This window comes from Strix aluco, chromosome 14, assembly GCF_031877795.1.
Source record: "Strix aluco isolate bStrAlu1 chromosome 14, bStrAlu1.hap1, whole genome shotgun sequence".
In the NCBI taxonomy this organism is placed as follows: domain Eukaryota; kingdom Metazoa; phylum Chordata; class Aves; order Strigiformes; family Strigidae; genus Strix; species Strix aluco.
This window is the reverse complement of record NC_133944.1, coordinates 21,804,832-21,820,793: the sequence shown is the minus strand read 5'-3', so window position 1 is coordinate 21,820,793 and position 15,962 is coordinate 21,804,832. Positions and strand designations below refer to the sequence as shown.

At 42.7% G+C, this 15,962-nt stretch overlaps 1 protein-coding gene across 8 annotated transcripts in view; it reads right to left on the bottom strand.

Annotated features, from left to right (window-relative positions):
• The window catches only part of PDPR (pyruvate dehydrogenase phosphatase regulatory subunit), a 28,773-nt gene that overhangs the window by 8,569 nt on the left and 4,242 nt on the right, over positions 1 to 15,962 (bottom strand). For 4 of the 8 annotated variants that reach the window (XM_074839576.1, XM_074839575.1, XM_074839573.1 and 1 more), the window contains exons 3-17: positions 15,784 to 15,917; positions 14,749 to 14,830; positions 14,494 to 14,657; positions 13,358 to 13,479; positions 12,395 to 12,512; positions 10,865 to 11,014; positions 7,945 to 8,137; positions 6,283 to 6,407; positions 4,474 to 4,629; positions 4,238 to 4,371; positions 3,695 to 3,843; positions 2,248 to 2,360; positions 1,787 to 1,881; positions 1,047 to 1,136; positions 591 to 773 (exon numbers count right to left, since the gene is read on the bottom strand). In XM_074839576.1, the coding sequence (XP_074695677.1) occupies positions 591 to 773; positions 1,047 to 1,136; positions 1,787 to 1,881; positions 2,248 to 2,360; positions 3,695 to 3,843; positions 4,238 to 4,371; positions 4,474 to 4,629; positions 6,283 to 6,407; positions 7,945 to 8,137; positions 10,865 to 11,014; positions 12,395 to 12,512; positions 13,358 to 13,479; positions 14,494 to 14,657; positions 14,749 to 14,830; positions 15,784 to 15,917 (2,008 nt within the window). Of the gene's footprint in view, positions 1 to 590; positions 774 to 1,046; positions 1,137 to 1,786; positions 1,882 to 2,247; positions 2,361 to 3,694; positions 3,844 to 4,237; positions 4,372 to 4,473; positions 4,630 to 6,282; positions 6,408 to 6,789; positions 8,138 to 10,864; positions 11,015 to 12,394; positions 12,513 to 13,357; positions 13,480 to 14,493; positions 14,658 to 14,748; positions 14,831 to 15,783; positions 15,918 to 15,962 lie in introns of those variants that run through there. The other 4 variants (XM_074839577.1, XM_074839581.1, XM_074839578.1 and 1 more) reach the window with 4 other exon arrangements.

Below are 15,962 nucleotides of genomic sequence, written 5' to 3'. Positions count from 1 at the left end.
TTGTGTCCCTAACCACTACATTCCCTTCTCTGAATTATTTGATACAAGCATTTCTTTTAGCTCATGCAAAGATGCGAGAAAGAAGGTAACAAGCAAGTGACAGAGATGGCACCTGCCACCACAACAAGCAGGATACAACTCTACACTGTTCTAATAAAAATAGAGAACTCCCGTTTTAGTAAAAATAGAGAACACCTGTTCTTGGCACCTATCCTCATATTTAACTTCATTAAACACCACTTGGTGCACAGGCTGTCTTTTGCTTCGTCAGACTGGGAAAACAGCTGGGAGAAACACAAACTCTGAGCATCTGTAAGGTACACAGCACCCTCACTATACTGAGCACCGCACACATGAGCAACACTGCACGCTACACAAATCACTGGGAATGCTGCCCAGGAGGGAGGAAGACAAATATTTTTGCTATTTCTAGCACCTTTATGAAGTACAAGAATACAGGTTATAGTTTCGCACTGCACACAGCTCCATCAAACCCCCGATATATGTCCCCACTTGGATGGCAAGGCTTTTCGTTCAATACTGCTCTCCCAGCCACCCCTGCTGCAGGTGATTTCAGTTGTCCACTGTACCTTTTCCAGCTTGACCTGGAACTCGCGTCCACACTCCATAGGAGTGGTAAAAGCATCCAGATCCTGGCCCCAGAATGCAAAGAACTTCTCAATGCGCAGGCTGCGGAGCGCGTAATAACCGGCGTTCCGAATCCCGTACTTCTGTCCCATGTTCATCACCTCGTTGTACACGTGAAGGGCGTACTGCAAATGAGAGGTGAAAGACTCTCAGACAGAGACTCTGAAAGACAGAGATGCAGACTAACACCAGGAGACAGCAACAGCATCTGACTGTGCCCTGCCACTGGAGCACAAGAGGTGTGCCTGACTGGAATGCAATACAAAGCAGGGAAACTGCCCCTGCTGCCTGCAGGCAGCTTTCTCATGGTACAAACCAGACATTTCAACTCGGAAAGTGTTTCTGATTATGCATGCAAGCAACTGTTTTAATTAGCTAAGGCTACAGTGTACTCTTACCTCTATGGGGATATAAAGCATGAATCCAGGTTCTCCTGTGTGAGTGATACTCATCACACGGATGCCATTAGCATAGCCCACGCTCATCTCCTGCAGAATCAGAGGGGGTGAAATCATCCAAACTGGAACACAGCACAGAGATCCAGAAGGAGCACAATGCGTAATACAAACCACACCGGCCAGCCCTCTCTCCCCTTTCCTCCCCGCAGTTCACCACCAGCACATACTTGCAAAGAATTTAAATTAAAAATTCAACTAGTGATGTCACATTATCCAGACTTCTTAATCACTTCATGATGCTTGGCAATAAGCCTTGGAACTAGGTCAGGACACAGACTTGTATTCTGGATACAAGGCAGAAGTTGAAGAGCAGCTATCTGCTCAGCCTTTTACTGTGACAGGAGACAATGACTCCCAAGCCGCAGATCCCAGCTGCCCCTCGGACAGCTTCATAACTGATTATATGAAGTATGCCAAGATATCAAATGGCACCAAGCCTACAGTGAGTGGAATATTGAAAACAAATGCATACTCACCTATATATTTAGCAAGCAGAACCCAAATAGAAGTAGTTAAAGTGAGCCTAGTGGGCTCACTACCAACCTAGCTCAGTAACTGCAGTAAACCTCTACGTAAATCTAAATTCCCCTCTAACTACCCAAAACATAATTCTTCCTCTCCTTCCACACATGCTTTGAAAAACCCAGCAGGGTGAGGAGGAAGGAAGCACAGTCACTCACCTTGCAAAAGAGAGAGGGAAAGTGTTCTGGAGTTATTGGGGCATATGACAACTCTGACAAGACATCCACAGCACGGGGGCCAATGAGATTGAGAGCTGAAGAGGGGAAGATAACAATATTAGGATGAGACTGGAGGAGCCTTGCCCAGTGTCTAACTGGCATATGCGCATGCCCCAATTTCTACAGTCTTAGTGTCTATGGAACTAACAGGTACGTTTACGTTGAAGAACGGAGAAGAGTCATTAAACTCTCTCTCCTGACAGTCCACAGGAAAGGAAAGCTGTCTCCCAGCTCATGGCTTGCTAGGAAGAAGTCTCTGAATTGCTGTTTTCATCCAACTGTTTGGGAAGGAGACCCAGTCACCACTTCTAGACGCTTCAAACAATTAATTGGCACGCAGCACAGGACACCATTTGTGGTTTCAGGCTGTATAAGGAGGTCTGCTTTCAGTGGCTTCTTACCCGTGTACTTCCAGGTCACATCTTCCATGGTCAGGTTGCTGTCGTCAGGCAAGCGGTTCTTCAGCCAGGCCCAGCAATGGACTTGCTGGTCAGTAGGGGAAATCATGAAGAAGCTGGAACAGACAAATTGAAACCAAGAAACAATGAATGGACAGCCACAAGATAATTCAGTGTGTTCTTTGTCCCCAAACTACTGGAGCCATTCAGCAGCTTCCAAGCTAACAGGAGACCAAAACAAGCTGGTTTGCAAAAACCACAGCTAAAGTCTCTGGATCAATGCCATCACATCTGTCAGGACAAGAAATCCCAGCCTTCAAGCATTAGCAGTAGTCTGGTGACAAGAAGTGACTACAAGTGGAACACAGGCAGTTCTACAGAAAGTTCACAGGGTAGCTCAAAAGTCACAATCATTTCGCAGAAGGTTTTCACAGCTCTTCATGACCAGCGATTGTCTACTCTGACAGTCAGAAGGGTGCATGGTTCACACAGCAATTTCTTGTTTCAGCAAAAGTCTTCACACACAATGGCGGTTATTATTAACAGTTTCCAAAAACAGAACTCCACTTGATACGTGAAAATGAGCTACTTGTTGCATAAGTCTCTTTCATGCAAACTGTGATGTTAAAGTACATTATTGACAGAGATAACATCTGCAGAAATGACTAGGCAAGGAGGAAAGCTACTGGTTTCACACAGAGAAGGACAATACTTTTAAGCAATACATGAATGCAGACAGAAGAGGAAGAGAAAGAAAAGCTGCTTCCAATTGAAAGAGCAGCAAAGAAGAATGCTTTCACACCAATACAATGAACGCATGCATGGAAAATGGTCCAGAGAAATAAAACCAACATTCAGCTGGGACATGTCCGTGAAGAAGTTTTTAAATGAGAAAGTTTTTTTATTAAATGCCAGAGAGCCCAAACTATTGAGTCTAAGGATGAGATCCTGTTACCATGTCAGTTTGCACCAGAGAGCACAAAAAAGAGCCATGAGACTGCAGAGCTGAGAATTAGTGTACCCATACTGCAATGAAAGTTGAAATCATCAGGAAGTAGCATTTTCAGCATACAATTCCAGTGAGGAGATTGGCCAGGAGACAATGAGGAACCGTTTGGTTTGTGCTTTAAATGATGACCTAAATTAATAAACTCTAATGACTGCTGAAAACAATTCGTCTTTCAGTTGAGAAATTAAACATCTGAAGGCCTAACATTTTGTAGGAATCTATGTTCCTCTGTAGTCCCAGAAAAAGGTGTATTTTCCCTAATACTGGTAAATTCAGGAGCTCATCCTCATTTGGGTTACTGAATCAGGAACCTAAGTAGAGAATCAAGACTCTTCTTTTTTTCTTTACAGAGGGGAAGAAGGTTTATGATCTCCAAGAAGAGGTTCTTAAAGGCTCTAACACCCAAAGGGTGATGGATAAAGACACTGTCTGCATACCTACCTGCGTTTGCTCAGCCGTGCTATGCTGCAGTCGTTCTCATAACCCCCTTTCTCATTAAGCATGCCTGTATGCACAACATGCCCAACTGGCACATCCAGGTCATTTGAGAAGAGATACTGCAGACTCTCCAGGGCCTGGTCTCCTGTGGACTACATGAATTGAAAGGGAGAGAAAGTCAGACGAGCTGTCTGAGCAATACAAATCCACTGGGGCTGTTTAAGATCGCATCAACGTCCTGGCCCAAATTCTTTCAATTTGTAATGATAGTGACACGGATGTCTCGAGCGTGATAGGACACAATGGTGACGTAGTGCCAGAGGTCAAATTCCATTTATAGACTAAGCTGGTATTTCTATAAACTGGGCCTTTGACAGACAAAAAGCCATCTGTGCTAAATATTGTGGTATAACCTGAATTTGGTCATATAGCTTGACTTCCTCTATCTATCCTCAATAGGACACACAGAATTTTGCAAAAGCAGTCAATAATAAACTAAAGGCGACCTTTAGCAAGCTGATGCTTTGTCACTTCCTAGGTACTTACGCTTATTTCAAACTTGGTAAAAGATGACATGTCAATGACACAAACTGCTTCCTTACAGCATTTGACTTCGGAACCCACAATATCAAACCAGTCTGGTTTGTAAAAGGTTTTGCTCTGATCCAAATCCAGCAGATCTAATGTAAAGAAGAATCAAAGCGACAATTCATAAATTGGATGAACTAGGATTTTACACAGAGCAACAGGGATGAACTAGGCAGAGGAGAATACAATCTCACCTTTCCCAGGTGGGACAAAATACTTGACTCTCTCAAATCCATGCTTCTCCATCCACCTGGCTCCCTGCGCATCCAGACGGTCGTACAACGGTGAAGTACGCAGCTGCCTGCCAGTCTGGAAGTCCCAGCGGGGAACTTTCAGATCACACATGAGGGCTGCAATGGTCACAAAGATCCGTTATTAGGCGAAGCGATTATCTAAGATTTTCTTCCAGATGATCAATACTTACTAATATTTGAACCATTAACAACGTTGCCTCAAAACAGTTCTGACCTTCCTTTTCTGTTTTTGAAAATCGACAAATCTGTTTTGATCTGTTTATAGCTATTCAGAATCAGAGTAACAATATTTGCACAGAACACTTACATTTATAGATACTTATGGTCTCATGACAATACTGTCAAGATAACAAAAACTCCCTATTTTTCATGAAGTCATGTTGACTAGCATTAATTATGCATTATTCTTCCCTGACAGCACGCTATACCAGACACTTATCATTCTGACAATACTAATGCTGGGGTAGGCAGCCCACAGCTACAAGAATCATCTAATTCAGCTTCTTAAATATTGGCAGTTCAGCCTTTTCTGATTATTGAAGCTTTTCCAAATGGCTCCTATACCTTTTCAGAAAATACAGACTATTCTTATTTAGAAAACAAGTTACCCTAATAAATGTTTAGCATCCTCCCTGGTTACCAGGGGGGAGCAGTTACTCAAAGATACTTGAATACTTCTTTATAAATGTTAAGTTTCTACGTAGGTCATAAACTGCTTAAAACTGAAGATAAGCTGAATATTTCTTAGTGAATGCTTATATTGTTTTTGTCTCATAGCTAAAGATTTAATGTTTTTATTGGCATTATATGGTACTGGTACTCCTGAAAGCATGGGTAGAGGGAAAAATAGATTAGAATGGGAACATAACACTGCAGAAATTGAGTACAGGACTTATCTTCTAAAAACTAGAGTGATTCTGTAGCTCTCAGAGTTGAGATTTGTATTGGAAAGCAACCACAGAACAATGCCAAGAGTATAAAGGGATTTTTCTGGGAGGAAGGTCAAAGCATAAGGTTTTTATTTCCTGGATATAGCAGGCCTAAGAGGTTTAACCCAACTTCTCTGCTTTTACTCGAACACATGTTTTTAGTTTAGACTTGGTATCCAAATAATTATTCCTGTTTTGCAACTTGTGGAGCACTTCATCCTTCCATTTGAAACCTGAAAAGAAGTCGTCCACATTACCTCAAGACAGAGAATCAAACAATAGGAGGAAACTAAGTATGGCTTTAGACAGGAACAATGACATCTCAAATCTATTCTGCAAGGTATTTATTGCAAACTTTGACAGGAGAAAGCAGAATACATCTACGAAGACTTCCTGAATGATTTAAGATAACTGGTTCACACACTCGTAAGTTGGAAGTGACAGCATTTCCACACTGTAATGACGTGCACAGGATAGCAGTGTTTGAGATAGTGTAATATTCCCAGTGAAGACCTTGGCATTGTTTTATTAGGCTGGAGTCCTACACCGATACGCACAAATTTCCCCACACCAGAGGCAAAGCACAGAAATAGGAGAGAGCACGGTACCAACAGCGTTTCTTTAAGAAAAGCTAATAAGAGCACCGCTGATACAAAAAAACCCCCATCCTTTCCTTTCTCCTGGGAAGAGGCTGTATTGCCAAAAAGGAGGCCAGGAAGAAAGAAAATTGTTCTCAGAGTGATGACAGATGAGAAGTGGCGCAGCAAAGAGGAAAATCCTTGAGATCCTGGCCAGCACTGAATGCAGAGACCTCACTTACGCATTACTTCCATCACACGGTGACGGAGGAAAGTGCGACTGCTCTGAAGGGTACCAAAACGTTTCAAATCCAGAGGCCAGACGTTTTCTGATGGATACCCATTTACCATCCACTCTGCCAGGTACCTGATGGAAGAAGTAAAGAAAACTGAGATATCAGCCAATGTCTTAAGGGATAGTCTAGCTTTGAAGTCAGAAGCAAGGCAATTTGGACATAATGTGTGGCAGTAGGGAGAGAGAAGAAAACTAGCATGGTATTCTCAATACTAGCAGAATCTGGAAGGTTTCCCTTTATAAAACCCATCCACCAGATTTCCAAATTATTAATTTCCCATGAGAATGAAACATACAGGGCAGCAGGAAGTTAAGGACACGTGGTAAATGAAGCCAGAGCCTGGACAGGTAGCCTGGCTGACACGGTCAAGTCCTCGGGCTATGCTACAGAAGGAGGTGCTGCGTACGTTTAGGTTGGAGTTAGGAGGCTGACTGCTTTGTCATTTTTCAGTACCTGGTGTAGGCTCAGCCACAAACCATCAGTGACAGCATTCATTTCAGCACGAGGTGCCAGCCAAGTTATGTTTAGCTACACTTCTAGCAGTGAAGGAGGAAGGCATGCTCCAGAGCTAAAGGACAAAGGCAGCTCAGACCAAAGCAGAGCAGAAGGATCTGTTCACAGTCAGTAAACAGAAAAACAAAGGGGTTTGAGACTGATCATTAAAAGTTACATTAGCAAGCTAAGCTGCTTATCTTGAGGCTGTAGCAACAAATGGATAAATAGTGCTTTTACCTTCAGAAATTATTTTGATTCTTAGAGAACCTCTCTGCAAAGATTCTCTCTATTTTATATGACAAAGAAAAGCAATCATGAGTTGCTTCCCTGGTGAGCTAAATTACTAGACAATGGACAGAAACTAGTGGAGACAAGTGCAGATACTAACACCTGCCATGAATAATGAGCAGCTCATTAAGAAGGCTGTATGGCAGAAGGGATGTTGGGTTGCCAAAACCAAATGACAATCAGAGGGAGTGATGACCACTTCGCAAGCAACTTTGCTGCTGGGATCACACTTATACGCCTGTCAAAGTATCTGCATTAACACAGGAGTTGGATTTTACTGGGAAAGGATTTCATCCCTAGCTCACTGGCAGAGGACAGTCTTTAACAGTACTGGCAGCACTGGCATCACATATGTGGTGCTTCATCTGCATCAGATTCTCTCTGTTTTCAGAGAAATGAGCTGCTGGGTCAACTTGAATAATCTTAAGGACTTAAATCAAATAATAAATTAAAGGGGATCATGGAGTACAGAAGATGAGGGAACATAGGCTTTCCTAAGCTTTTATCTCTTCCTGGTAGATAAAAAAAATCAGACCAGTGAGCTCTAAGGAAGCTTACTTGATCTGGAGCAGGCTGCTGATCACTGAGATGAGATGCCTGAGGAGAGGTGTGCAGGACAGGAGGAGAGTCCAACACAGATTTGGAATACGCACAGGAGAACGTAATCAGAACACGGCAACTGCTCTGCGCCTTCACTCAAGTTGGAAACGAAAGAGAGAAGGTGACAAATACTGACCAGAACATTCTACACAGAAGGATCACCTGAGCAGTCTCTTTTCTTGGTTAAAACCTTACTTACACACATAACAGTGATAAACCACTTACTTGCCTGCTCCCCCACCATATGAGATACCAGCTGAGTTCATGCCAGCCAGAACGAAGTAGCCCCGCACGGTGGGCGACTCTCCCATGATGCACCGCATATCTGGTGTGAAGGACTCTGGGCAATTCACCAACTGCATGATCTGCAGAGCCTCCAGATCTGGCATCCTGCGCAGAAGGGCACTCAGAAGTGGCTCTAGGACACAAGACAAACAAAAAAAGACAAAAAGTCATAGCCTTCGGTCTTGACGCATTTCAGCTACTTCACACCGGACAGCACGGCAGAGGCATGCTGTTGTCTGACAGACAGAAACAGTTGTCATGTTTCAATACAGTCACAGGATAAACCATTCACTTGCTGGAACTAAACTACTTGAAACGGATCACACAGCATACCATAAAAGCAGCCATACCAATCCAGACCAAGAGCCCAGTATTGTTTTCAACAGTGCAAGAGTATGTTCAGTTTCGTTAGGGAAAACAATAGGAATAGACATCAAATAGATACCTAGCGAGGAATCAGAACAGGCAAATCTCTATGATGCTTGTCCCACACACTCTGCCAGCCTCTGCTTACCATCAGCTCAGAGAATTTCCTAAAAACCTGATGCTTTCCCTATTTAGTAGGCCCTAAATTAATCTCTCTTCTTGACCAGTCTTCCCCAAACTCACGAAAACATCCTACAGATGCTGACAAGGAGTTCCACATTTAATATTTATTGTATGAGCAATCAGCTTCTTTTGTTTTGAAATTCACACTCAACTAACTTTTTCTGATGCCTTCCAGTTGTCATAACAGAAGAGACGGTGAGCAGGAGATCCCCATCTATCCTGTCCGTCTCATTCAAGATTTCATAGACCTCTGTTTATTTCCCTTCCATCATCTCTTTTTCCCAGCCCACTCAGTCGTTCCTTGCTTTGATCTGAGCTTTGATCAGACTCTTGCTGCTCTTTCACCAAGCCTTCCCCAGTCACACGGTACCCTCTGGAAACAGGGCACCTAGAACACCACCTAGTATCTGGCACACCAAGGATTTAGTGTTGCATAATAACTGTGTTTTCTGCTCCTTTCCTAATAATTCACAACTTGTCTTTTGCTTTGACTGCTGCTGAGCTGATGTCTTCACAGAACTAATACAACCCCAAGGTCAGTTCAAAGCCCATAATTTTGTATGGTGAAAATAAGACCACCCCCACACACCCACGTCACTTCACATTTATCCTCATTGAATTTCGTTGCCACTTCATTGCCCAGTCACGCTGGAAAGGTCCCTCGGCAATTCTTCACAGTCTGACATTTGAGAATGTTAATAAAGGGACAAGCTATCTACTTTGTTTTTCTTGTCCAGAAGTTACCTCTGCATAGTACTCCAGATAAAAGCCCTCAAGATTCAGCACTAATAACACTCCTCAGCTTCACACACACAGAGTAAAATAATCAGACTTCACATTACCTAAGAAGGTACAAGCAGAAACAGTCTTTCTGACCTGCTATTTCCCTTCCCTCTCTCATGCATGAGAATTCCAGAGTCAGAGCCTGTAGTTACATACTTTTTCCTTATTAATAAGAAGAAGGATCAGTGTTAGATTTATTCTCATATCCAGCCCAACATTTAAGCAGTTGTACAGGCTATTTTAAAATCAAAAGGTGTTCCAACGAAAAAGATCAAAGCAGTAACGCAAGAGCTCAAACCACAGGAACTGCAGCCCTAGAAAAGGATCAAATATTGGCTGAGTAAGTTCTGACTCTGCTCAACTGTTCAGTATGTTTGAACTGACAAAAGGGTAATACTGGAACATGGCATGCAGTTTCTTCCGAAACTTGAGCAATTTGTGGGTGCCTGCAAGCAGTGAGTTCTCATTTCAGCAGTACCTAGAAAACCAAAAAGGAAGTGTGTGCAGAGCTCGGGCAACTCATTAGTGAAGCTATTCTCTTCAAGCAAGTCTGTAGGCATCTATAGATCTAAAAAACTTTAGCATATGCCAGCACAAAACTGTACCCCATCCTGGCTCCACCCCCTGGAGTTTAAACTTTTATGGTGTCAATATGGCACCTCACAGAAACGGAAGTAAAATTAATCAGTTTAACCTGGGGGAGTAGCTGGAAGAACATACTACCACTGCAGAAAGAAATCAGCGAAAATCCACCTGTGCCTGGAGTCACATAAAGAGGCATGTGCATTCACAAGGGATGCAAAGAGGGAAAACTGGATCCCTGAAGAAAAGGCAAATCTGAAAATTGAGAGGGCACGCACAAACTTACCAGGCATAAAAGAGGGGGGGGGGAAGGACTCCCTAGACCATTTTATGTTCTTTCCTGCATAAAGAGCCCTCCATGTAAAAATACATACAGAATATAAAAGTAGAATCAAATAAAATGGGAAGAGAAAGACAGAACATTTGTAATATAATAAACCAGCACTGTCAATGGTGGGATGAAGTCTGGGAAGCAACAATACCAAGTTATGTCCACAAAGCAGCCGCTGCTGATGGAAATGCACTTGGCAGACACTGCTGAAGAGAGCTGCAGAAACAAAATACCACGGCTACATGGCAGGTCAACAGTGTTGATCTACAGCATCACAAGAGGAGCACAGCATGTGGCACTGACAGTCAAAAATCAAATGAAATCGAAGAACAGCATTGGAAAGTTTATGTAGTACCTTGCTGCACTGGAGGAAATTAATATATGCTCAGGGTGTAGCGGGTGTTTCTAAACACTACACAGGTATCGATGTAGTCCTTGGTAAAAGGGTTTTACCCAAATTACTGACAAACGAAGAGATGAATGAATTTGAGAGAATATTCATTTTTCCCACACCTTTCAGGTAAAGGCAGACACACGCTAGCTGGTCAACAACAGTCTGCCTTCTGCTGAAGCCACGTGTTTCATTGCTGTGAGAATCTTTCCTCCTTAACATACCAAAATGATCCCAGTCTTCTTGAAGGTTCTGAATCTCCAGCTGGTTCCGTCCCTCTGTGAAGAGAGGTTTGGGGTTTTTCTCAAAGCCTCCCGAGAGGATGCCACCTTGCCAGTTGCGTATGTAGATCCTGCCATCTGGGTCTACAATAGCTGCAGAGGAAAGAAAAGAGGTGGGAAGGGAATTGAGAGAAGGGATAGCTATCTCAGGCTGTTGTTCCACAAACACCAGTGATGGGGACTGGTGACAGGCTGGGCCAAGCTAGTCGCCTCCTGACATGAGAAGGGACAGCCTCAGTCCCCCATCCCCACACTTTCACACCATTCTGGTTCTCATGTGACACCTCGGTGAGCCAGTTTAGATTACTAAACCAGCCTTAACTCCCACCACAACTACGCCTGTTAACTTTTGGGCAGCATAGTAAACTGAATTGAACTTGAAGAGCACCCAAGCCAGCAGACAGTGTTACCAGGAGTGGGAGGACACAAGAGGGAGGCAGATCCCTTGTGGCACTGCTGAGCTATTATACTGGCTTAGTTCCACTGGAACTGCACCCAAGACCAGACCTTCCACCAAGAGATGTTCTGTTTTTCCCTCCCCGCTTCTCTTCCTATATTAAGAACAGTTAATTTTAATGGGGATGTGTCACTGATCCAGTTTGCTGCAGGCCACCAGCACAAAGAAGGTGGGCAGCACTGGGGTGAGGACAAGCAGTCAGGCCTGGATTGCTTCTTCCAGTGGTAGTGTCAACTTGAAGCATTTATGATACTCCACCTGACATGTTCCGTAGCAATTTTTTCCATGTACGGAAAAGCTGTGAATATATATGTGTGCATGAAAAAAAAAAAAAAAAATTAAATTACTCAGTCAAGTGGAAATGAAGCATTCAGGGACTCTGGCACTCAGGGACTCTGAATTCCCTGGAGAGTCTATACATTACTCACTAGAAGCAGAAACTCTTGCTAAGGACTGAATAAATAAGCAAAGCTTTCTACTTCCCAACCACAGTTTTCAAACACAAGGGCTTTTCTTTAAGAGATCCAAAAGCCAGAACATGGGGGAGGAGCAATTACCTCAAGTGTTTGGTTGCCCCTACAGCTCATAGACATGTAAATGCCATTGTAAAGCCTTAGCTTCAGTTGGAGGAAAGGAATAGATGGGCCATTTGGGGACAGCAGCCTGCAAGGAAAACACAGTGCCAAGGCTAGCACCCTCTCCAGCCCACAAATGTAACAATCTAAGTCTCAGACACACCTATTAGTCAAGCTAGAGTCAAGGTCATTCTCCTGCTAAGTTGACAAACTCTGAAAATCAATTTCTGCAGCAAAAGCCTTCCAAAGAGTGAGGAAAGAGAGTCTTTCTACCACCAGAAGAGGCTATTCAGAGCAATTCAGCTAGAATGTACTTCACAATCCCAAATGAGCTGAGAAGCGATAGCCCCTAGTTGGCCTTTTTGTCATAAACTACACATTGCCTTGGAAAGGCAGATGTAGTTCACCGAGAAAAGTGAGGTAGAGCTGAAGAATCCTTACTTGGTAAGCTGCTTGCCAGAGGTTCCTTCAAAGGATGTGTCAGGAGGTAGAAGTGTTCACAGGCATGGAGTGGGATATTGACTGGTTCCTCCCCCGAGTGGCCCAACTCATAAGCCCACTGAAATAAAAAAAAAGTGCAGGTTAGAATGCAGAAGAAGAAAACTAAGTCCAGTAAAAAAGGCAGGACAAAAGCACAGCTCACCTCTGTGAGTTGCTTTCATAAAAGATCAAGTAAGATTTGGTTCAGTACCCTAAACCTTAAACAGACACAGATTTTTTTCTCTTTTCTTAGAATCTGAATTGTTTAGGATAAAGACTGTTTTTCTGTCCTTCACAGAAGATCTAGAAAAGTGGGGCCCTGATGCAAGACTAAGAAGTATCAACTTAAAAAACTTACAAAAAAAGTAAGATCTGTACACCAAAGAGAAACACTAGGCTCAGCCACTAGAATAGTCAGGATTTAGGTGCCTGTACTGTTCAGACCCCATACTAACAAGGCAGCCACCTGCTAGCTGAGAAACATCAATTATCAGATGTATTTTTACAGTAGAGAAGACATGGCACTGAGGGGAGGAAGAAAAGGAATTTTTGGGGTGGGGGGAGAGAGAATGGTAGAGACAGACTTAACTGTCTCACTAAAAGCCAAATCAAAATTCTTCCTGTCAGAGGGTGCACCCCCGAGGAGAGAGACCACGGGCAGAGCTGTACCAACAAGCCGCAGGGTGCTCCTCAGCAGGTTAGCATCCAGCCTTTGGTGCCAAACAAACAGCAAGCACTGCTCTCCCCCTTCACACCCCTGCTGGTCTAAGAAGCTGAATAACATGACTTTGATCTACTCTGGTAAACCAAGCCAAAGCACAAACCATAAAAAAAATTAAAAAAGAAAAACAAAAAAAGCCCTGAGGAAAGTGCACATGTTCTTAACCAAAGGAAAAAATGAAAGAAAAATTTTAATAATTCAACCTGGCCAGCACAGTTGACGAAGTACTGGCATTGAATCTGCCCTCTGTCGGTCTCGACTCCAGTCACACGACCCTTCTGGACTGAGACATGACTGACACTCGTCCGTTCATGAATCTGGACACCTGAAGAGCACACAAGAAAGTGACTATACCACAAGCCTTCCTTCTATTGTGTCAGGCTGCTAACGTTAAACCCTTGAACTCAACCTAAACGCTTATTTTCTCTTTAAGTCAAAATTTCTATTCTTGACCCAGTAATTCTTAAGCGAAACCCTGTTATTTGTAAAATGTCACGCGTACAATTTGTACATAATTTAAAGGCTGAGAGTGTGAAGAGTTACAGTACTTCTTCCCATCTGACAATGTGGGTGATAAATACACCCTAGTATTAACAACATGAAAAAAAAAAGTCTCAACTACAGATTTCTTTCCATTACGATTTCTTTATGCAAGAAAGTCTGTAGTTTCAGATGGCAAGACTGGTTCTTTTTTTAGGAAATCAGTCATTTTGTGAAAAAATCAATTAACAGTCTGCAAAAAAAGCTGGACTAAAAGCAACTAAGAGAGGTATCTTCCTAAGTAGCTTCTTACAATCTGATGGACTTTCATCCTTAAAGAGTTTCACCTCTGTTACCACATCTAACCTTTCTCCCACTTCTAGACCACTCCAAATTTGCCAAAGTGCTGGGCAAACAGCATTTATTACCACAGTTCCAAAGGCATTTCCAAAGCATACGTGCCCAATGAAATATTCCACAAAGACTCAGTCACACCTTTGCATTTGTAGGTAATTAAAACTCTTTTGATGTGTAATTTTGAGTCAGATGCTATGAAGGATTGTTTTTATGATAAAAGAGTGTGTGCTTATTCAGAGAAACATATAACCAGTAAGGACCACAAACTGGTGCCTGATCTATCACAGCAGATCTGTGAAGACTCAGTATGTTAAAAAAAGTTCAGTCTGTTTTTTGAGGAAAAAATAGGTTTTAAAGAACCCGAACCTTACAGAAATAACTAAGTTTTGGTCTTCAGTGCTCAGTTACAATACCAAAAGGGATGCAGAACATGATTTTTTTTTTATGGACGGAAGATAACTATCATGCAGGAGAGCACTCTATAGGTAAGAAAACCTCATACCATTCCGTGAGGCAGCGGTTGCCAGAGCCAGACTCACATTGGCAGATGACACGAGAGCATCTTCTGGCACATACATGGCCCCCACAAGGTCATGGATGTTGATCAGTGGGTGGAGCTGTGCCACTTGCTTTGGGGTGATAATTTCACAAGGTATCCCCATTACACTGCCACAGAACGTAAGAAAAATGCTGTCATTAGTCTTGCAGGATAGCTAGTGCAAACTTAAGATCAGTTTTATTTCCTGCTTACACGTACTTCAGCGATGAAGCAATGCGTTTCAGAGAGATTAGTCGATCCTGAGTCTGAGCCAGTGAAATAGAGCCCGTCTTCATGTACCCTGTGACAATGACCAAAGTCAAGTCAGATTTGGACAGGATCTTGAATTCCTTTTTAATCTCAGACCCATTGCTTTAATGTAATTGCAGACCTGTCACTTCCACTACTCAGGAGCCTGGAAACCCCAGATCCCCAAATAACTTTAAATGCTTACCAGCTAGTAATTAAAAACTGCATTAGTCAACTTTTCAAAAAAGCAATTTAATTTTGATTTGTGTTCTTTCTACTGCATTTACTCATGTTTATAAAAACCCCTAAACTTTACACGTGATACCTATTAAAAGAGAGAGAGGTTACTGGCAAAAAAGTGATTTAACAACTACTCAGAAGAATAAAACCTCAACAACTAAATGCAGACATTTTGTGACTCCACCATCTGCAACAGATTAATACTAATCTTAATTACAGGCACAGTTATTAATCTCTGTTGAATCTGACATATACCACAAGGCCTTGTCAGCAGAAAACTTTCAGTGACCAAGTTCTTCCTATCAGGCACATGCCTGAGCATTTTGGAGGGAGAGAAAGAATTTTAACACGTTTTCTTGTTACTTCCAGGATGAGACTTAAGCAAGATACCTTGCTTTGCCTACGCTTTCGTGCTTCTGTTAACCACCTTCTCTTTTTAAGAAGTGAATCAGTGCAGGAAACGGGCCATTTGCTCCAGTGCTGCAATATACTTTTGGTGTCCTTGTGAAAATTCACCTACGTTTGCCCAAGTTACAGACAATATAAAAATCATCACAGTTTGCAGGTAGTTTGCCCATCTGATATTCTTCTTCCCATTCTTCTGAGTACATTGGTAACATCCCTTTCTATCTGATTCTGTCCAAATGTATCGGTTCTGAACAGGAACCACCAACTCGTAAGACAGTGTAGAATTACTTTTGTATTTCAGCATCAATACTTTGATTCAGTTTCCCAAAGATTACTCAATGACTACACTTTCAGTACCTGTTTTTACTCCCGTCTCTTGTTCCAGCTGCTGGTAGAGCTTGTTTGAATAGTCTGCCATCTTCAGCTCGATGGACACGTGCCTGGCTGTGCTCACGATGCCAGCACAGAAACGAGTGGTACCAGCAGCCAACCTGCAGGAGATTGTGAAGAAGGCCTCATCCAGCTGACAGGTGGAG